Source organism: Aricia agestis, chromosome 13 (assembly GCF_905147365.1).
Source record: "Aricia agestis chromosome 13, ilAriAges1.1, whole genome shotgun sequence".
Taxonomy (NCBI): Eukaryota; Metazoa; Arthropoda; class Insecta; order Lepidoptera; family Lycaenidae; genus Aricia; species Aricia agestis.
Window position 1 is genome coordinate 9875532 of NC_056418.1, and position 22062 is coordinate 9897593.

The 22062-nt window shown below is 34.8% G+C and overlaps 2 protein-coding genes across 4 annotated transcripts in view; one reads left to right on the forward strand and one right to left on the reverse strand.

The window, feature by feature from the left end:
* Positions 1 to 15013, reverse strand: part of LOC121732964 — a 29067-nt gene extending 14054 nt beyond the window's left edge. The window contains exons 1-12 of the mRNA XM_042123005.1: positions 14884 to 15013; positions 14417 to 14523; positions 14193 to 14326; positions 13696 to 13890; positions 11552 to 11629; positions 11185 to 11289; positions 9446 to 9633; positions 8584 to 8716; positions 7645 to 7727; positions 7405 to 7547; positions 6641 to 6790; positions 1236 to 1354 (exon numbers count right to left, since the gene is read on the reverse strand). Of these exons, the coding sequence (XP_041978939.1) occupies positions 1236 to 1354; positions 6641 to 6790; positions 7405 to 7547; positions 7645 to 7727; positions 8584 to 8716; positions 9446 to 9633; positions 11185 to 11289; positions 11552 to 11629; positions 13696 to 13890; positions 14193 to 14326; positions 14417 to 14510 (1422 nt within the window). The 5' untranslated portion in view covers positions 14511 to 14523; positions 14884 to 15013. The remainder of the gene's footprint in view (positions 1 to 1235; positions 1355 to 6640; positions 6791 to 7404; positions 7548 to 7644; positions 7728 to 8583; positions 8717 to 9445; positions 9634 to 11184; positions 11290 to 11551; positions 11630 to 13695; positions 13891 to 14192; positions 14327 to 14416; positions 14524 to 14883) is intronic.
* On the forward strand, positions 294 to 21309 carry LOC121732966 (SUMO-conjugating enzyme UBC9-A). Of its 3 annotated transcripts, XM_042123009.1 has the most exons (7): positions 294 to 305; positions 5293 to 5296; positions 17929 to 17935; positions 19280 to 19348; positions 19436 to 19519; positions 19638 to 19900; positions 20372 to 21309. In XM_042123009.1, the coding sequence occupies exons 4-7, from the start codon at positions 19283 to 19285 to the stop codon at positions 20436 to 20438; spliced, it is 480 nt and encodes a 159-aa protein (XP_041978943.1). In that variant the 5' UTR covers positions 294 to 305; positions 5293 to 5296; positions 17929 to 17935; positions 19280 to 19282; the 3' UTR covers positions 20439 to 21309. The 3 variants fall into 3 exon arrangements, with proteins under 3 accessions (XP_041978943.1, XP_041978942.1, XP_041978941.1); XM_042123008.1 differs by lacking the exons at positions 294 to 305; positions 5293 to 5296; positions 17929 to 17935 and adding an exon at positions 19103 to 19163; XM_042123007.1 differs by lacking the exons at positions 294 to 305; positions 5293 to 5296; positions 17929 to 17935 and adding an exon at positions 19131 to 19207.
* Positions 21310 to 22062: the final 753 nt, after the last annotated feature.

Genomic DNA, 22062 nt, shown 5'->3' on the forward strand with positions numbered 1-22062 from the left:
TTTAATCACCTCCCCCACTTCCTTTCCCTCGAGCCGTCAGCCGGCAGTGTATGTGCGCTAAGTTCATTTTTTCGCGCCAAGTGCAATTTTATGATTTTTTTGGGATTATCGAAATTACCCCGTATTGTTTTACACAGAAATTAGGTAAGTTACGTAATATTTTGTTTGTTTTAAAGAAGCTTTGACGTTTTTTGCTTTCCTAAGAATAGGTTATGTTGCTCTAGCTATGATTTTTAATAAACATTCGAAATAACCCCAGTGGGGTAAATTTGTTAACGAAATTTCCCCAAAAATTTTTTCATAGTCTTTTGCAGGGGTGCGCAACATAATATAATATTCCGATTTGATGGTCCTAAAATATGGATTGTTCTATTTGTAGGACAAGGTTACTCTTGAATTATATAACTATAATAACCTATCATTATACAAAAAAACAGCTTATTAGGGTACCGTTTTAGTCGTTTTAGTTCACTAATCAACAAAACTTAGTTGACTACGGAACCCTAAAACGCACCCCTAACCAGCTGATTTTCTGTATATTGATAGGTTAATAGTTCTATCTCTGTTAGCTACCACTTTCGTTGGCTTTTTTATTGTTCTTATTCTATTTATTTCTTTGCTCCAAATGTTGAGAACATCTGCATCCCCGATGGGGTAATTTCGAAAATTTTTCGGTACAAAACTTAGTTTGGTGTCTTCTATGGCTTGTATGCACAATGTTTTTGTATGGGGTAAAATAGAATAAAAATAAATATGTGCCTTAAATGTATTATTACATTAGGTCGTGTTTCGGCTGATATTCGAAATTACCCCTTGAGTATTCGAAATTACCCATGAAAAGTAGAAATAGGGTTATATTTTAAAGGGGTAGTTATATCAGAATCCGTAAATACTTTTGAACTAAAAAATATACAATTCACATGGAAATATGTTTATTATAACTAAAATGTTACAGTTATAGGTAACAATTTATACAAATTCGTCTTCTAAACTTGAAACAATGACACAATATACTCACTCTTCCAAAAACTTTACGAGATTGCCCCAATGCACCTTTATGTAAATTACAAGAACAATAAATTATTTACTATATTATTGTATTTTTAACTACAAGTGCAAAAAAAGTACTAGGTGATATATAATTATGTATATTGTATATATAATAGGTATGTTAGTACTACTAGCATGGGGCCAGACTGACCTACTGTGAAGCGTCCATAGATTATTAAAATTACCTGTTTGGCAGCCAATATTTGCTTCCTAATGACATCTTGGTCAATGTTCAATCCTGGCCCAATCTTGCCAGGTGAGTCAATCTTCATAATACCAGAACTCTTTGACATGATGTAAACACCTAAAACAATTTTTACACATGGATTGCGGTTTTGGGTTTGGACCTTAATTATACAAAATAATAATCAACAAAGACGAAATATGTATTTAAAATATATTTTCCTTGTTTGTTATGCGACTTTTTTAACATATACGACAGGGACAAGACACTGTTGAACAATGACAACTTATGTGTAATGGGAATAATATAATTATCCGAAAAATAAAGAGCTGATTGATGCTATGGTTTTAAAAATATTATGTAATACTAGCTGTCCCGGCAAATATTGTTTTGCCATATATAAAGTATTTCGCTCTATTTTATTGAAGTGACTAAATAAATATGGCACTATGGCAACATCCATCGCTATCCCGTCGCACAAACAATGGTCGCCGCCAGTCTCGAGTTGTAATAATTTACTATTATTTATTCAACAAATGCACTTATCAATATAAAAAGTACCCAGTAGCCGATTCTCAGACCTACTGAATATGCATGTAAAATTTGGCAAAAATCAGTAAAGCCATTTCGGAGGAGTACGGTAACTAACATTGTAACACGAGAATTTTATATATCGCACGCTGAGAACGAAAGTGACCGATATCAAAATTTTGGTTAAATGAGTTAAATATACAGAATGACTTAAAAAAGTACAATCTATCATACTTATAATAGAAAACTGGCTAATTATGGTAAGAAAAGGATAGAGCTATACTTCGGTCTCTTTGTCACTCAAGCATTCTCGCCCCCCGCGCCCGAATCAAAGTGACGAAATCAGTGTTGCACCGTGAGTTGTCGTAGCAGGACGTTACAAGTTTAGTACCGCAGTGACCGATTACGCCTTGAGTCTGTTTATTTGTCAATGTTGGAGGTAAGTTACGTTACAATTTATATTTATAAACTGACCGATTTAGATTTAGGTCCCTTTTATGTTTTGTGTATTAGCAATTCCAGTGGCATATGTCAAATTTGGTCACCTATTTATTAAGAAATTAGTCTAAGTGATGGTCCCATTTTGAAACAGGTCTGTTTAGTTATAAGTATACTCTTAAATATTTTGTGCTATTCAAAAGAAAGTCTGTTTAATATTTTCAAGTTTGTTTTTCAATAGGCACATCCAGTAATAATGCAATTCATTACTTTTTTCACTGTTTAATGTTTTCTACTGAGTCAGCTATCCCAAAAGCTAAAAATGAAAAGAAGCGCTTTAATTCTTCAAATGGTGGAGGATAGACAGCAAAATGAGGTAATTTGGGATACTATTTATTTATGCTTCGTTTTTTGTCAGTAGTTATGTTTATTGTTAGTAAAGAATTTAATATTATACTTGCTTGCAGAATCTTAAAGAGGCTTTGGAAATCGACAAAGAAAACATAGCATCTAGTCCTTCAATCATCGAAAATACATCTCCATGTCTGGGCCAAGAACATCAGATAATACAAAACCCAAGAAAAAAAATCAAATCCTTTAAATGTAAGTTATTAATTTCAATGTAAGACATGGCTCATTAACATCAACTTTTCTATCTTATGATAAAATGTTAAATTATTCATGTTTCAGGACCCTGAAAGAGCTTGTCAAGAAATAAATACAGAACCAGACATTACTGACAAAACTTCGGAAACTACAGATGCTGTCCGACCACGTTCAAGAAGTTCCAGTACGAGCAGTTCTTCATCCTCAAGTAGTAGCAGTACTTCATCATCTTCAAGTACTTCAGTTACAAGTGAATTTCAAAATACAACTATTATATATATTCCTGGTCCTAGTACCAGCAATTTAAGACCTCAAACAGGTAACCCACGTTTATACGCTCAATCGCCAATACACCCAAATGAAAGTGATGTGGATCTAAGTGACTCTGATCCAACATAACATGCTGTAAATTCTAATTAAAGAAGTAGACGTGTTTTCAGTACTAGCTCTTCATCTTCTGATTCTTCGGGTCAACCGCAACCCTCAAAAAGTAGGAAGCGTAAAAGGAACCCTGGTAACTGGAAACAGAATCAGACAAAAATATCACGAAACTCCGGAAAAAGTTACAGGTCTTTGTCCAAATCAAAAATCATTCCAGCTAAGCATGTGAAAGGAACATGTACGAGCAAGTGTAGACTTAAATGTTTTGATAACATAAAAGAGGATGAGAGGTCTAATCTGTTTAAAGCCTATTGGGGATTGTCAAATTTGGAACTGCAGCGTGCTTTTATTAGATCTTGCATGATAGAAGTGCAACCTAGGTACAGGTATTCAAATGCTCAAAACCCCCGCCTTCCAAACAACGCCTTTTATTTTACAGTAAATGGCAAAAAGATCCGTGTTTGCAAATTGTTTTTCATAAACACTTTGGACATAACGGACAGACAGTTGAGAACCGTTAAGAGTAAAACCAATAGCCATGGTATCGTAGAGCCTGAGGGTAGAGGAAAGCATGACAACAAAAAGAGGGTAGACCCTGAATTGCTCCAAAGCATCAGGAAACACATAGAGTCCATACCGAGGGTAGAATCTCACTATTTAAGAGCTACTTCAAGTAGGGAGTACATATCTGACAGCAAAACTATAAGGGACCTCTGGACTGATTTTAACAATGATCAAAAAGAAAAAAGTCTGCCACAGTGCGACTATTGGTTATACTTGAACACTTTTAACAAAGACTTCAATATAAGTTTTTTTCAGCCGAAAAAAGACAGGTGTGAAACGTGTGTTGCGTACGAACTTGCTCCCGAAAGTAACAAAACACTGCTCAAGCCGAACTATGATAAACACCTCCAAGAAAAAGAGCTTTGTCGCCAAGAAAAACGGACAGACCGACGAAACATTGACGAGACCCACATTTGCGCAATTTATGATTTACAGTCCGTTATGTTATGTCCCAGTCCAAGTTATTTTTACTATTCTTCAAAAATAAACTGTCTTGATTTCACAATAACAGAAATAAAAAATGGAGAAGAGGATAAAAAGTCTTACGGAGACGTTTACTGTTATTTTTGGGACGAGACCCAGGGACAAAGGGGAGCCAATGAAATAGGCTCATGTATTTTTGATTACTTACGAACTCTTAGCGCAAAAAACGCAGATAAAAAGTTACATGTAACTTTTTATTCTGACAACTGCACTGGCCAGAACAAAAATAAAGTTATAGCTAGTTTATATTCATACGCTGTCGCTCATTTTGGTAACATCGAAAGTATAGCCCATAAGTATCTAATAAAAGGGCACACCCAAAATGAAGCAGATAATGTGCATAGTTTGATTGAAAAAGAAATCAAGAAGAACGAAAAAGCAGGGCCTATATACATACCAGTTCAATTTGCTACCTTGATCAAAAGCGCTCGGAAGTCTGGACAACCTTTCATAGTCAAAGAAGTTAATTATGAATTCTTCTTAAATCTCAAACTACTTCAGGAGCAGTGGGAATACAACTTTAAGGAAAACCTCCATAAAGAAACAGTTTTGTGGAATGATCTTAAAGTACTTAAATTTGATAAGGCGGATGTTTCACTTTTATTACAAAACATCATACTCCGATGAGATTTTTTCTCAAATTGACATGAGGAATAAACGTAAAAAAATGATGGGTTTCAAAGAAATTGTACTTGAACAGCTATATGAGCATGCACTTGAGTTAAAAGAAAATAAAAGAAAAGATCTCAAAGATTTAGTCAGAAAAAATTTAATACCTACTATTTACGCCAGCTTTTATAATACTTTGTGAGTAACTAAACTTAAAAATAATAATAAATAACATGGATACATACGAGTATTAAGTGCTTATTATTAGGAGTAATATTAAAATATAAAATTTAAAGTGGTATTACTATGTCATACTCAAAAAGCAAATTCTGAATTAGTGTATTAAGCAGAGTTTAATTAAAATTATTTGATGACTATGACTACAAGACTGTTTAAACTGTCTTTAATTGTATTAGTGCTAATAATACAATTAATTTAAGAATTACTTATCTAAACCAGTGAAAACAGTAGGTAGGTACTCATTGTTTTGTTTATCTGAGTTAGTGTATTAAGCAGAGTTTAATTAAAATTATTTGATTTGGTAATACAACCGAATTGTAATTACAAAACTGTACTAAGTACTATGTTAGACTGATAAGTTAGTGCTAATAACAGCATATTGTTGAATTCGATAAATACTTTATTGTTGTTACAGAAATATTATAGTGATAGATGTTACCTATGTTATATTTAGGAATTACTATCGAAACCAGTGAAAGCATGGTTTGGTTAATGTTGTCATTTGTTTAGCCTTGTTTCCTACCAATTTTTGATACGATTTTGATATTATTTTGTTTAGTGTGATGATTACAGGTTCCTATTTTGTCTAAGAAGTGATTTGATAAATGTCATTTAACTCTACTTCACTGTCTTATTCGGCTCTTTTGAGAAAATATACAAAATCATAAGAGGGAAACTGACTGATTTTTAGAAATAACCTTTTTTTCTTAAGCAATATTATAAATGAACAGACCTTTACCTAAAAAGGTCAGTAGACATAAAGAAACTTTTAATACTAAAGTGACCTATTTTTCCGAGTTTTTTTTCAAGCGCTATTTTATATAGGAAAATAATATTATTTGGCAAAAAATATTTTGTATATCTAAAGCTATTAAGTCAAACAATATAATGAAAAAGAAATTTATAACTTTCGTAATCATGTTTTAGTGTAATCGTAAAATGAACAGAAAATGCTTAGTCCCACAGACACATTTTCGTCTTTTCCCAAAAATTGCCAATTTCGAGTTGAGTCACTTTCGTTCTCAGCGTGCGATATAAGACTAGCGACCCGCCCCGGCGTCACACGGGTATGAAATATATATATTGCCATTGAAAGAATGATTAAAATCGATAGCCTATGATCCTTCACGGGGTCTACTTTTTATCGGTGCCAAATAACATAAAAATTGCTCTAGTCGTTTGCGAGATAAGCCCTTTAAAAAAATTTCCCCCGTTTTTCCACATTCTCCTATTAGTCTTAGCGTAATAAAACATAGCCTTTAGCCTTCCTCAATAAATGGGCTATCTAACACTGAAAGAATTTTTCAAATCGGACCAGTACTTCCTGAGATTAGCGTGTTCAAGTTAGCCTTTTCAAATAATTTTCCCTGATTTTTCCACATTTTCCTCTATTTCTTCACTCGTATTAGTCTTGACGTGATAAAATATAGCCTATAGCCTTCCTCGATAATTGGGCTATCTAACACTGAAAGACTATCAAAATCCGTTGCGTAGTTTTAAAGATTAAATTAAAGCGACTTTGTTTTATAATATGTATAGATAAGATAATGATACCTGTAGATAGATTAGGCATATGTTTGGGATCCACTTTGATGACTCCTTTGATGTTAGGCATGCCCTTTCCACTTAAGCCAAGTGACTTGACAAGTTCAGAATCTACATTTGCCTTTGGTGACGACTGCCCATTTAGAATCTTTCGCTCAACTGAAAATAGAATAAAAATCATGAACATTCGTGTAACATGACTAAACTCCACATTGCTCAGTGCCACATTGACATGTGGAAATGAGAAATATTACATTTATGTGCGAGTGAAAGATAGGTGAATGCTTCTGACTCTGTTAATTTTTATGTCATGTGTATTAATAAATTCATCTATGCCATAAAAAATAACTTTCATGACATAAAGTGTTGGAATATAGGTACTAGAGTACAAATATCTAAGTATAATAAGTAAACCTCAAATCAAGTTTTCTTAACTTTTTAATTCCTACGATGTTCGTCTTACGGCCATTCCCAATATTTGATCTATCTCTGGTTTTGCCCTACTAGAGATAGGAATAGCTCACATTATACATAAAATATTTATGTCAATTGTGAGCTATTCCTATCTCTAGTAGGGCAAAACCAGAGATAGATCAAATATTGGGAACGGCCGTAAGTCAGTTGATGTGTAACTGTCATGTGTGATGTTATTATTATATTAAAATTATATCTATTGAATGGAAGGTCGATTTTTCTTTTTGCTCTAAACCTATTCCCATTTTCCATCATAAAGAATACAATTTGCCACTTATAATTAGACACAAATTTTTTACTTTTATAAGAGTCGGTATCGGAGTAATCTTCATCGTCACTAGAAGCCTCCTTCTTTATTTTCTTAGCGGCCGGCTCGTCTTCTGCCCCACACCAAGCTTTCACTTGGTCCAGCGCTCGCACTTTACTTGTCCGTTGCAGACGTCTGTTTACAAAAAAAAAACCAATTTTATTAATTTTTTTTAAGACCTTTTTTTTTGTTAGGACATCATTATCGTTTTAAAAAGAAATCGTTATCTTACCCAGAAGGTGTTGTAGCTGGAGAATCATTCCTTTTGACGATTTGCTTCACAACCTGCGGCATTGGTGTATTCATTTGCTTGACCTGAAATATAAAATCAGTAAATGAATGAGATAACATTGGAGGAACAACATAACAAAATCCTAGCAACTATTTTTAAACACTGGGCTCGATCTCAAGCTTTTGTGGCTATATCGCGAGATCACAAGCATCTAGTACAATATCAGAGAAGTTGATTCCTAGGCAGATGGGGGGCCTATGTAGTGTGGTCGCGTTACGTCAAACCCAGCCGACAGATCACAATTAACATTAATTGGCATGATCCGACCAAATTGTAATCTGCCTAGGCATCAATTTCCTCGATGGTACGTAAATGATGGCGTAAACGCGCTGCTATTTCAATAAATTGTTACAGCCCTACGAATCTTAACAAGATTCTTAGGAAAGTAGTCGTAACGTCCGTAAAAAGAATAGTGCTTTTTAATTTCTTAAAAATATGAACAATACTCGCGAAAACCTAAAAGTCCTAATAACTATGAATTTAAAAATGGTTCTACTTTAAACAGTTGGCCCAAACTAACCCTAGTTACTAAGCTCACTGGATTTTCAATTTCTTTAATTGACCTTAATGGTACTATGGCACCATAATATGATCTCTATAATATTATAATTAATGAGAAAGTTTGTCTGTTAGCTCTTCACGTCGATGAACGGATTTTGCTGGGTATGGAGATACCTTCAGCCCCAGGAAAGGACATAGTATACTTTTTGTCCTGGAAAAATGTACAGTTCCCTTGCCATAACCGAAATTCGGCGTCATCCAGTGATCCATAAGGGCTCCCACACATACCTGCAAATTCGTGCGAATTCGCATCGCTATGTCATTTTTAGTATGAGTTTTGTCACAGATATTTGCGATGCGATGTATAAAAAAGTCTACCTGCACAGGATGCTGTTGCGCGCTCGCTTTGAGCGCCTTGAGCTCCTTCTGTCGAGCGAGCTGCTTCTCAAACGCCTCCAACAGGTGCTTACACGTCTCCATGTTATCTACTGGCTCCCATGTGTTCTGATCACTGTTGTAATATTTGATTAATAAAAAATTAATTAGAAGGTGGTTGTTAAAAAGTGTCATTCCTGAACTTTGTACAATTTTAGTTTGATTAAGTAAAAAAAAAATTAATTAGAAGATGGTTGGTAAAGAGCTATCCCATTAAAAACATCCTGTAAAAAAACCAAGTCTCGCAACCTCTCGCAACTCAGTTTTTATACCGTAAAAATTTAGATTTATCTTATTTAGATCCATGCAATACCAAGTCGGTTAATTTATTCAGTCCCTACCTACTTTCCCTTCCTCCAGACCTTCTGTCTCAAGTTAGTACTTAAGTTATTATCATATCAATATTAAAAATCTTTTACGTTTTAAATAAATAGATCGACTCGGGCACTGCCGTGCCCCCAGATATTCCTAAAATATTAATTGCACTATTTTATATTATTCCTTTATCAATGTATCAATTTATCTATTCTTCTGTAGAAATCAGATTGTATACTCAGTTGGTTCAAATCCAACTGTCAACATTTCAGACGTTGTTCCATCGAGGAAATTGATTCCAAGGCAGTTGACGGACCTAAGTCATTTGGTCGGCTTATGTCAATTCAATATTAACTGTGATTGTTCGGATGCGTTTGGCGTAACGCGACCAATTTACGTAGGTCTGTCAACTGCTTGGGAATCAATTTCCTCGATTGTGAATGCCACACCAATCTTAGAAACTTTGATAGCGCTACAACTAAGTACTTACTGCGGATATCCCTCCCACTTGAGCAGGTACTCGTACTGCTTTCGTCGCGGGTTGAACCGCTTAGCTAATATCTTCTCAACGACGTATTCCCCGGGCTCCGCGGTGCCGCCCTCGCGCTCCGACCGCCGCGCGATGCGCTCCGACGCCGGCACGCGCTCCTGCGCCGCGCGAACCGACTCCATTGACTCCTACAATAATTTAACAACAAGAGAAATTTATTCATAGGTATTTTATTTGTACAGGTAATGTTAGGATGCGAGTGGAAAAGGCTGGAGGAAGCCTTTATGTCAGAAGGACAGGCCAATAAGGAGGCTGACGTGCAGCTTCCCATTTTAAACAGTATTTTTGCCTACTTGATATGATAGAGTAATGTCAAATAATCCTAAGAGTAAAGTATATAATAGTAAAGTAAACGTGGGAGAGCCATGCTTCGGCACGAATGGGCCGGCTCGACCGGAGAAATACCACGTTCTCACAGAAAACCGGCGTGAAACAGCGCTTGCGCTGTGTTTCGCCGAGTGAGTGAGTTTACCGGAGGCCCAGTCTCCTACCCTATTCCCTTCCTTACCCTCCCCTATTCCCTTCCCTTCCCATCCCTACCCTCCCCTATTATCCTGTTCCCTCTTAAAAGACCGGCAACGCACCTGCAGCTCTTCTGATGCTGCGAGTGTCTATGGGCGACGGTAGTTGCTTTCCATCAGGTGACCCGTTTGCTTGTTTGCCCCCTTATTTCATAAAAAAAAAGTAGGCACATGTGAGCAACTGGAGGAGGATAAGGCTGTATGTAGACATAGTAAAAGGAGACGAAGTAGGATAACTCCAGCCCAATCCGCGATATGTCTTAGGGTTGTCAATTTTAGCTATGTAACATGTGGTCAATAAAGTTCAACAATGGTTTTCCTATCAAATATAGAAAAGTATTTAAGATACAGGGCAACATTATTTATATGAAAAAAATCGGCCCAGTGCGAGTCCGGCTCGCTCACGAAGGGTTCCGTACTGTTTTTTGTGTGGAAGCCCCCTAAAATATCTAAATATTTATTTAATTGAAATCTTATTATTACTAATTAAATTACAAATATAATTAATGTATAAATTTAAAGTGTTTTAAGCTGTTAAAAAAAAGCGCTATAGCGGTTTCCGAGATACGGCCTGGAGAGACAAACAGACGGACAGACAGACATCGAAGTATTATGAATAGGGTCCCGCTCCCGCTTTTATCCTTTGGGTATGGAATCTTAAAAGAAAGATAAAATAAACCGGCCAGGGGCGGGGGGTGGTGTGGGCACGGCTGTCCGCGCTTCGTTCGCAACCGCATGAATAGCGGCTACGTCGCGGTCCCAACTCTCCAGTCATGTGTTAGCCCCGACAGGCGCAGTAGAAACGAGCTGAGCTTTTGTTAAGTGAGCGTGCGGCGACGCTTAGATATTATGAAGCACACATTCTGAATTTATTATGAAGTATGAAGATAACTTACTTCCCCTCCTTATAATTTGCTGCGGGGCTAAAATAATCGCTTTGGAGAATCATATTATGAATTATAATAATATGATTCATTTTTTTTTAATTGCAAAATGCAAGTCTGCTAGCAATGCATGTCTACTAGACATTCATATTAATTTGACATTTGTCAGTTTGACAATTCATTTGCTGAATTGATTGAGAGGAATTGCTAAATGTGACCATTTTAGCACCGCTGGAGTTATTATTTTATTTATGTGGGAGTAAAATATTCTAACCTTGGCTTTAGCTAAGGACACTGATGGTTTGTTGTTGACCTTCATTCCTGGACTAGATCTGATTTCATCACTCTCCTCTCCCGATGGATGTGCTTCGCCATCCTCCTGTAATTTAATGCTTGTTTTACCCTCAAGAACTTATGTACTTGCAGAGAAATTAATTAACAGGCAGGTGATAGACCTACATGATCTGGTCAAGTCATGTCAAATCAATGTTACTTGTGATTTGCTACTGAACTTAACCAGACCAACCACCATCTTAATCAATTTGTGTAATGGTAATGTCTCATAATATTAAGATAACATGTTATTTAAGTACTTTTAACTTTTAAGTTTAAAAGGAAGTAAGAATGCTTAAAGTGTATACCATTCTCTGTTTCTTGGGGCGACCTCGTTTCTTATCTGACAGAACTGGTACCAGTTGGTCATCAGTCTTAAGTTCCGTCTGAAAGGGATAATTTTTTTTTAACAGTGAATTGAAAAAACCAAAGGTTAAACATTTGCTGTTTTCTTTTTATTACAATGAAATTGATACAATCTATACTAATGTTATAAATGCGAAAGTATATCTGTCTGTCTGTCTTGCTTTCACGCCAAAACTACTGAACCGATTGTAATGAAATTTTGTACACAGATAGAAGCCTGAGAAAGGACATAGGCTACTTTTTAACTGGAAAAAGGTGTTGTAAGGGGGTGAAAATGCGTAGATTTGTTCCAATTAAGTTAGTTCCAAAAACTCATAACAGATGGCGCCAAGAGTCGCCTAGATCGCACTATCGCTTACGCCTATAAGAGGTAGGTATCATGTTGAATTGGGTTTTTCGATTCTTTCGATTGTTATACACGTTATGACCACTTATTTTGTATATTAAAATTTAAATACCTATATAACATAATATTATAATTGTAAGTATGTAATTTTATGAATTGTATAATACAGTGTAAACTCCATGTAACATCACTCTATTTAACGACAAACTCTCTAAAGCGTCGAAATCAATTGACTTTGGTTGGTTTAGCTTCTCTACCATACAATGGTACACTCTACATAGCATCACACCCACTCTCAATAACATCAGCATTACAACAATTGAACAATAAAAAGTACTTTTTAAATTACTAAAATTAGTAGAAACTGCACAGCTGTGTACGTTTTTTTGTCGCATTGTTATCCCAGCCCGCAATAAACTCGACTTTTGGCATCATGCATACAAAACTTTCTAAGAAATTAGTCCTTTTCTTTACAAATTGAGATTGATTGCTCATGTAGGCTGTTTTAGACCCTAGTCCCTAACTAATAATGAGTCATGGATTATTAATATCAATTCATTATCATAATATTCTCAGTTATACATAAACTTTCAAACTGTAAACACGGTTAGTAAAATAAAATCACTGTATAATGATGAAAAAGTATTGATTTTTCTTCTCTCCATTTTAACGACAACTCCATATAACATCATAAAATGCACGGTCCCTTCAGTGTCGTTATATAGAGTTTACACTGTATGTATGTATTATATACTATATTTAATATATATTATTGATTATTGTAATACTTATTGAATATAATATTTATAACATAATTAGTCAATTGTTGTCAAAAATGTTTATACTTTTGCACATCACCATTTTCCTAAGATCTTCATCTCTTAAGATGTGTTAAAGGTTGCCTGGAATATATTGCTTTAAAGTAATAAGGCCGCCTTTGTGTGCAGTTCGATTAATTATATTGTACCTATTTGTGTTTCTAATGTTATCAATATGTGCACAATAAAGTATATTTGTTTGTTTGTTTGTTATTAATTAATAACTCACCTACCAACAATATCAGAAACAACAGCGCCAAAACTACTGAACCGATTGTAATGAAATTTTGTACACAGATAGTCTAAAGCCTGAGAAAGGATATAGGCTACTTTTTTACTGAAAAAAGGGGTTGTGAGGGGGTGTTTATGCGTAAATTTGTTCAAATTAAGTTAGTTCCACAACTCATAACAGATGGCGCCAAGAGTCGCCTAGATCGCGCTATCGCTTGCTCATATCTACTTCTATAAGAGGTGGTACCATGTTAGGCTAAGGTTTTCGATTCTTTTGATTGTCATACACATTATCAAATAACTCACCTACCAAAATAGATATCAGAAACAACAGCATACCAATAATAAATACTAAATACTTTATGGGTAAAGCTAAAGTTGTTTAATGCAGCTAAGTTGTGTAAAGCTAAATAAGCTATAAAATTTGGTATAAAAAAGTTTAATAAAAAAAAATTATGTGCACACTACACAGCTGTTTGGGTATTTTGATTAAAGGGGTACCAGGGTTTTAAAAAGCTTTTGACACCAATTTTGTTGACACCGCACGCTATAAACTGAAGTCCACGCGGACGAAGTCACGGGCAACAGCTAGTATGAATTAAAAATGTCAGAGATAATGTTTCGTTTTTTTTCTAATGATTGAGAAAATATCAGAGCAACAGCCTTCATTCTCATATAAAATAGTACTCACAACTTTAGCATGTGCAAACTTGGATAGAGACTGGACATTGGATCCTGCAGCGATCCAAGCATTCCGCTGAGCTTCTGGCATCCTGCACCACTGTTGGTACAGCTTCCAACTGTTATCAGCACCAGAAGTAGATCCATCTCTTACCGAAGAACACTTCCACAACAAAAATGCCCAAACCTGCGCCTTGTTTTCATTCTGGAATGTAATGACAACATTAATAATGCTTTTATTCTCAAAAAAAAATACACATTCAGGAGGAGTTCAAATAGTACGCATTACAGCTGTCCATACTTCTGTGCTTAAGGATTAAACATGCAGAAATTAACTTAATGATTGTGCAATAGTACTATTTTTATTTAGTGAAATAAGGGGGCCAATGAGCAATCGGGTCACCTGACTGAAAGCAACTACCGTTGCCCATGGCCTGTTAAGAGGGAGTACACTCTCTTCTTGAAGGTTGAGACTTGATATAGGATTGCTATTTATTGTCAACTTACACTATCTCTGACTGGTGATTTTCCTGTACAGTTATTAGCGTCCTTGTGCTCTTTGAATTCATCAACAAAGTGAAAAGCTGAATGGCAATGTCCACACACAAGCACATCAAGCGTAGCCATTTGCTCATGTGCCTCTGAAATTAAATGTTATACTCATTACCCTGATTCTAACATATCAATCAAATATTTATACAACTTTATTTCAGTTAAGATATAAATCCTACCTTTCAGTGCTGTAGGATTTTTTGCAAGTTCATCTGGATTTCCAACTGGTGCAACTTCCCCTGCTGTGGTCCCTCTGTCTTCAATTGAAGTCATTTTTAATTTTTTTCTGTTGATTAATAAATATAATAGCTTTCCATTATAACCTCAAGAGTGCTATCGGCTACATAATTCCCGCCAAACTTTCCAAACAAAATTTTTCAATGTCTTCAAAGACACTAGAGCTTCAAAGACGATATTATTCATTTGCAAATACTGTGAGTACAAAAATAAAGTTACAAAGCTGCTTTATTTAAACGATAGTGTAATATTTATACTATTTATTACAGTTTTAACTTCTCTGACACATTTTAAATCGACGCTTTCGGCCTATTGACTATAATCTTTTCAACAATTTTATACACATGCGGAATGTTCATAATTATTTTATTTTCTACTTTTGTATCATATTTATTTACACATAACTTACCAAAACAATGTCAAATTAAATTTTTTATACACAATATTCATAAAAATGTACGCAAAACGGAACAACTAAGCAAGAAGATTCGCATCACTTGAATGAAAAAAAAGCGTCGCCAACACATTCAGACTCATTCTGTGGCCCCATGAATAACGCCGACATTTTGTGTTTTCGATTACAGACGTATTTACCAAAAGCCAATAGGAAAACAGCAAATGACAATAAACGTCCAATGAAAAACTGACATTTTTTTTGACATATAAGTACAGGCCCATGGTAACACAAGTGTCGACAAAAATCGCCGACTCTTATTTTATACCGACATTTTATGCCGAAATTTGTATTATCAGTACATCAAAATATGTTTTAATGAAATAATCATCATACTTTAAAGCCTTATACCCTACGACACGGACGTAAAAAAAATATACTATATAGGTACTTTTTTTACGTCTGTGCCCTACGAATAATAAACTTATACCACTTAATACGTGTAGCTTTAATAAATAACTGTAGGCAATAAGTACAATCAATTAATATAAGGTCATCGATAAAACACGAATAAAATGACATTTTCTAAAAATGATTCCTAGGTAGATCGATTTATCGCCCCCGAAACCCCCTATATACTAAATTTCATGAAAATCGTTGGAGCCGATTCCGAGATTCCAATTATACAGGGTGTAAGGGTCTGTACGTGTTCCTTGTAGAGAGTTAAATGTGAAAGTAGCAGCGCTGAAAGACCAAAAATTTTTTTCACTTTTGTATGGAGAAACTCGTGACGCTATTGCCCTTGCCCAGCTTGCCCTTGAAGAGAGTTCACTGTGAAAGTAGCAGCGCTGAAAGACCAAAAAATTTTTTCACTTTTGTATGGGCAAGGGTCCGAGCGTCACGAGTTTCCCCATACAAAAGTGAAAAAATTTTTTGGTCTTTCAGCGCTGCTACTTTCACAGTGAACTCTCTACAAGGAACACGTACACACCCTAAAGTATTATCACTTATTTTTGTTACACCTGTATATATATATATAAAAAGATGGTTGAGAGAATTTTTGCTCCATGTAAAATTATGAACTTTCTGAACTACTTGGAACCAGCAGACTTAAGAAATTACCTACGAATGGATTCCAGATCTTATAATATAAATTGACTTTATAACGGCCGTTCCCAATATTTGATCTATCTCTGGTTTTGCCCTACTAGAGATAGGAATAGCTCATAATTGACATAAAATATATGTCTCTAATGTCTAATGTGAGTTATTCCTATCTCTAGTAGGGCAAAACCAGAGATAGATCAAATATTGGGAACGGCCGTTACAGATTTAGCAGTTCCCACTACAGATAAAAGGTTGAAACCATCTGGCAACACTGATTTAGTCATCAGGAGCCACATTTTTTTCCGATTTAGGATCCTAGCTAGGATCCTAGCTTTCTACATGTTATTCCACTTGACTAAATATTGTAGGATCCTAGCTAGGACTTCCTAAATAGGACAAGTGGAATAAGCGCTTAATGTACAGTAATACAAGCGACAAGGTAATGGTCAGGCGGTCGGCTTATTATTATATAAACATTATTATGTATTACTTTTTGTCAGTCAGTAAACGATGTATGTCGGCCTACGAATAATAAAAAGTGTATTTTTAACCGACTTTCAAAGAAGAGGAGGTTCTATAATATATATTCGGATATGGATATTCTGAGAATTTTGGAATTTTCCCATCCCTACATTTTATTGTTAAGCTGAGTCGCCACGATCAAAATATTGAAAACATTGTCAATCTTGATTCTTAAGTCATGACTTAATTTGACAGTTATGTGAAACAAAAGATACGAAATGCCATTAACATAAAAGAGACAGTTCTATTTTTAAACGTCGAACTGCAAATTTTCTTGTGCGTAAAGAGTAGGTAACATAAATAGCCGTAGAGTGGACACTTCATACAAGAGTATTAGTAGGTAAGAAATGAAATATGTATGTTAAAATTTTAACATCGAAATAATTAATAATGGAATATATTCCAAAAAAAAAAATACATATTTTATGTACTACCTTCAAAAAAATTTAATTTGTTTCTTTTCTTTCTCTTTGAAATTTTTTGTATATTTTCTTACCTAACCTAAAAAAAAAGTATTACTTACCCTAAAAAACAGTGCAGTACAGTTGCATATGATATCGCATAGCGTATAAAATAGAATACAAATAAACTGCAATTGTAGGCATTTAAGTCACGATCTAACAGTCATGTGGCGAGTCTGCACTCTGCAGTCTGCACTCTGCACTAACTATTGTTAGATGCTGCAGCGCAACCATCCATATCGTTCTTGCGTCAAAACCGTATCGCTGTCTCTTTCTTCGCCTGAGCTATGACGAAAATTCAATTTTTCCAGATTGTTCAAAAAAATAATTGAAAATGTAAATAATCGAGGTGTTTATTGCATACAAGACATGTACATAGTAAGCGATTCAATGTGTTTTGTTTACTTTTACGACGTTTAAACACATACGACGCGACGGCATTTTCCATATTTTATTTAGGTAAGACAAGACATGGCACGTTCGTGACTGCTCTCGATGCGCTCTAAACAACAGACGACCCAATTGGGCCGTATTTGAATCTTCACAAATCACAACGCGCGCGGTAGTAACATAATATCTGCTTTGAGTTTTTCATAATAAAATATCATTGGTTACATCATAATTCATACATGATGATTTTGACAATATTCTTAACACGTTCGCTGCGTTGTGAGGCATTTATAAACCCATACGCGAACTATCGCCCTGTGCGGGGGCAATTTGCTGCAATTTCCCTCTGGTGCGGAGCTCGTATTTCATAAAGTATTAAGTGTATGAATGAAACAAATATATAGATGTGATGACCTACTTAAACTGTTTACAATTTATAAATAAAAATGTGATGAGGCGATCTTTTTCGCCTCATCACATTTTTCACACTCTACACTGAAACAGTAAAATTACTTTTCTATGCGCATGCGTGGCGTATCTGCCTCACGAGGGTATGAGGTGTTCCCGCACCTCACCGCACTGTCGAATTAAGTCAGTGTTTACATAATATTAGGAATAGTGTTGCGCTACGCTTGCGCAAGAATTAATAAATTACTGTTATATTAATATATTATTATAGTGCATTATCAGAAAAAAAATCAGCTTCTCACCGGGCTTGTTTTTAAAACGATGGTTCTTTATGACACTATTAATTCTATTAAAAAACATATTTGATTTTGTTTTTTTTTCACTGGAAAACTGATATTATAAACGGATTGTATTTTTAATACTGGTTTCGGATAACAAGAAAGCTACAGACCGACATTTTAGGTCAATAATTGGGCCTATCTTATTCATATTAATTATGTACGTAATATTTTGCTTTTTAAATTTTATTAAGCTATTGCATAGCTTTTATAACAGGTTTTGAGCGCGGTGACTGAGTTAAGAAATTAATTTTTATTAATGTACGTGTACAATTTTCAAATGAACTCCGATTTGCAACGGATATAATATAATAATATAGGTGGTGAATCTGTCTGTTACCTTCACGCCCCAACCATTGAAATCGATATATCACTTCGCCATCACTAGTTCTAATCATAATGAACCTTCACTTACGTGCGTTATGAGGTTTTTCAACCCCACAAATATTTTCTTCACTTTCTCAGCTATCTGTTATCAGATCCCGGGGCGAACGTAAATTTAGATTAAGTCACTCTTTAGGATTATGATAATACGAACTTTTGCCCGCGGCTTCGCTCGCGTTAAGAAGGATTATTATATACAAACTTTTATTCCCTATTTTAACCCCTTGGAGTTGGAATTGATCAAAGTCCTTTCTTAGCGGATGCCTACATCATAATATCTACCTGCATGCCAAATTTCAGCCCGATCCGTCCAGTGGTTTGGGCTGTGCGTTGATAGATCACTATGTCAATCAGTCAGTCACCCTTGAGTTTTATATATATAGATATAAATTTTAACCGATAAAGTATATTTGGCTTTAGTATTAGCCTCTAAAGGTGAACGTATACCACGAGGTTGATAAGCCTCATAACGCACCACTGAAAATATACACTCTGAGGTTTTTATGCCTTTTATGTTTTTATGCATTTCGTTAGGTAAATTATTATACCATATTTACTTACGCAGCGAACGTGTTAAAAATAAGAACGTCTGTACCTAGCTTAATAATTTGACATATCGTGTTCGAAGAAAAAAAAATAGTCGTGACTCTGTGGTTTACGCATCGTGGGACGCCTTTTTCGCGCTGTAATATTTTCTATTTATTTCATAAATCTTAATTTAGTATAGAAGTGAGTTTTGTTATTTCGTGGTCGGATAATGTTATCAGTTTATTAGTCCATTTACAACTATCTCTATTTCAGAACATGTCTGGTATCGCCAGTGCCCGTCTCGCCGAAGAAAGGAAAGCTTGGCGTAAAGACCATCCCTTTGTGAGTTACGTTTTGCATCCGCAACTGGTTATTGTACTGGTGGGCTCCAAGTGATGCATTGAAAAATTATAATATTTTTTATTTCAGGGTTTCGTTGCCCGGCCTATGAAAAATCCCGATGGATCTTTAAACCTTATGACATGGGAGTGTGCAATTCCTGGTAAAAAGGGAGTAAGTATCCATACTTTACAGTGGTAAAAACAATCAGGCGAATATGACTTTTACCTATATCTAATCATTTGAGAAAATTTGTATGTGATGCATTTATTTATCATACTTGAACTTTCAGACTCCATGGGAAGGTGGACTATACAAACTGCGTATGATCTTCAAGGACGATTACCCTTCCAGTCCACCAAAGTGCAAGTTTGAACCACCACTGTTCCACCCAAATGTCTATCCCTCCGGCACAGTATGCCTCTCTCTACTAGACGAAGAAAAAGATTGGCGTCCAGCGATCACAATCAAACAGATTTTACTTGGAATCCAAGATCTTTTAAATGAGCCAAATGTTAAGGACCCTGCACAAGCCGAAGCCTACACAATTTACTGGTTTGTACTAATAAAAATCCTTAACAGTACTCTGTTTCTTTTGATGATAATTAAACATAACATGAACTTCAAACCTATAGCAACATATTATTAGAAGAATGAAATTGGAAACATTGTAACAACCAGATTTAAGATTTGTTATTGATAATTTGGTTTAACAATCATCATAATAAGTTGGTCTAGAAATTTCTAGAATATTCTATTTGCTCATGTGCTTTAGTATAATAAGTAATAACAAATAAAACACTATTTTTCATTTCAAAGTACATCCATATAGTAAAAAAACTATATTTTGTGACATAAAAGTACTATATATTTTGGGTTGAAGTACCACAATATATTATTCAGTTACGTAATGTCAATGAAGTCAACTTAACAACTTAAACTTACTCTTTTGGATTCTATTTAGCTTATCTCCAGCTCCTAGGCAATGTGTTACATTGCTTATTCATATATATATTTTTATTTCAGTCAAAACCGGCTAGAATATGACAAGAGAGTCCGAGCGCAGGCCCGAGCCATGGCTGCCACTGAGTGAATCTAACACATTCCTGTCACCATTTGGAATGATAAAAAAAGACTAATTTTATAATCATACTTTGTAGCTTTAGTTTAACAGTACCTGCAATCAACTAAATTAAGGTTGCTTCTACAGAATAATTTGTCTAACATATTTTGGTAATTGCAAGAATTGTAACACTATGTACTTTTAATGGAATGATTTTCAAATTAGTCTTTTTATATGTCTTAAGATATTAGTTTTAAGTAGGATAAAAAATTGGAGTTAAATTGCTGATCTAGCTCAGTATCTAAAAAATTAAACTGAATAGAATATCAAGTATTTTTAACTTCTCCTACATAAATTATTGCAGTATCTTCCTAACATTAAACCATGTTTGTAACTTGTCATTCAAATATGCTACAAGGTAAACTTAATTTATTTGGAAACTTTGAAAATATTTATAACGGAGATCAAAATTTGTAAAATGAAACCATATTGCTTAAACTTAATTCGGAAATGTAGGTTTTGCTGGCAAACAACAATTTTATAAAGGTTTTATATAAAGCCATGTTTCAGAAGTCACAAAATACCTGTGTGATTCAAGGCTTGTACCACGAAAGCGTTTTGAGACTCAAACAATTGAACGATAATGCCGCGTCCTACCTAACAAACGAGAAATTAAGTTAGAGTAGGACGCGGCATTCTCGTCCGATAGTTTGAGTCTCAAAACGGTTTCGTGGTAGGCCTACTGAATATACCAAATGAATGTTTTAAATTGTTCTAAGTAATGCATTTAAGCTGTTAGTATCAATAAAACAGAAACTTCGAGATGAATCTTACATTATTACTTTTAACTATTTTTGTATCTTTATGCTAATGTATCAAACAATAAACTTATTTAAAATCATTATGTCTTATTATTCTAGTAGTGTAAGACCCTGTAAGACCACTGATCTTTTAGTGCAGTATAATTATTATGATTTATGCTTCATCAGCATTTACGTAATCCTTATATCGCGGATTTTGGAAATGCTATAATTGTATTCTATTGTCGCGATCACCGGATTTGCGCGGATTGATTATTGATATTATGTAATGCTGATGTTGATTGGTCTCGCAATGTGCAAAAGATCGCCTGAGGGCTGTATGTATACCACATGTACTGTACTTATATTATGTAGGATTAATGGGCTTAAAATATTTGTTTCTGAATGCTACTTTGTTTTTCCAGTGCATGAACCACGTGTGCTTGTTTTGTATAAAAGTGGTCACGTCTTTTGTTTAGTACACATATTATTACCTAAGCCTATAGAACTCGTTTATATAGAAATAAATATAATCAAAGGAAAAATATATTTATGTATTATATTTTTAATAATAATTAACAAAGCTGTAAAGTAAAATGAAAATCTTAATAAACGTTCATTATCTTTGGACTTTGAGTTTTGACGATTGTCTCATATAGGTTAAACAACAGTTAACTCTAACCTAGCGTTAACTGACTAGAACCAGTTTCACCAATACCAGTTAATGTTAATTTTTTTTATTAACATGGATATATTGTATATATTTCCATGAAATGGTCAGTGCTTACTGCTTTCTGACGTCTTAAACAATAGTTAACTCTAACCTAGCGTTAACTGACTCGAACCAGTTTCAG

What these genes read in the sequence shown, in the direction of transcription:
- LOC121732966 (XM_042123009.1), top strand. Translation starts at nt 19,283, where the DNA reads ATGTCTGGTATCGCCAGTGCCCGTCTCGCCGAAGAAAGGAAAGCTTGG. An exon ending in CAATTCCTGGTAAAAAGGGA is followed by an intron (nt 19,520 to 19,637) that starts GTAAGTATCCAT and finishes TTGAACTTTCAG; the next exon opens with ACTCCATGGGAAGGTGGACT. An exon ending in GAAGCCTACACAATTTACTG is followed by an intron (nt 19,901 to 20,371) that starts GTTTGTACTAAT and finishes TTTTTATTTCAG; the next exon opens with TCAAAACCGGCTAGAATATG.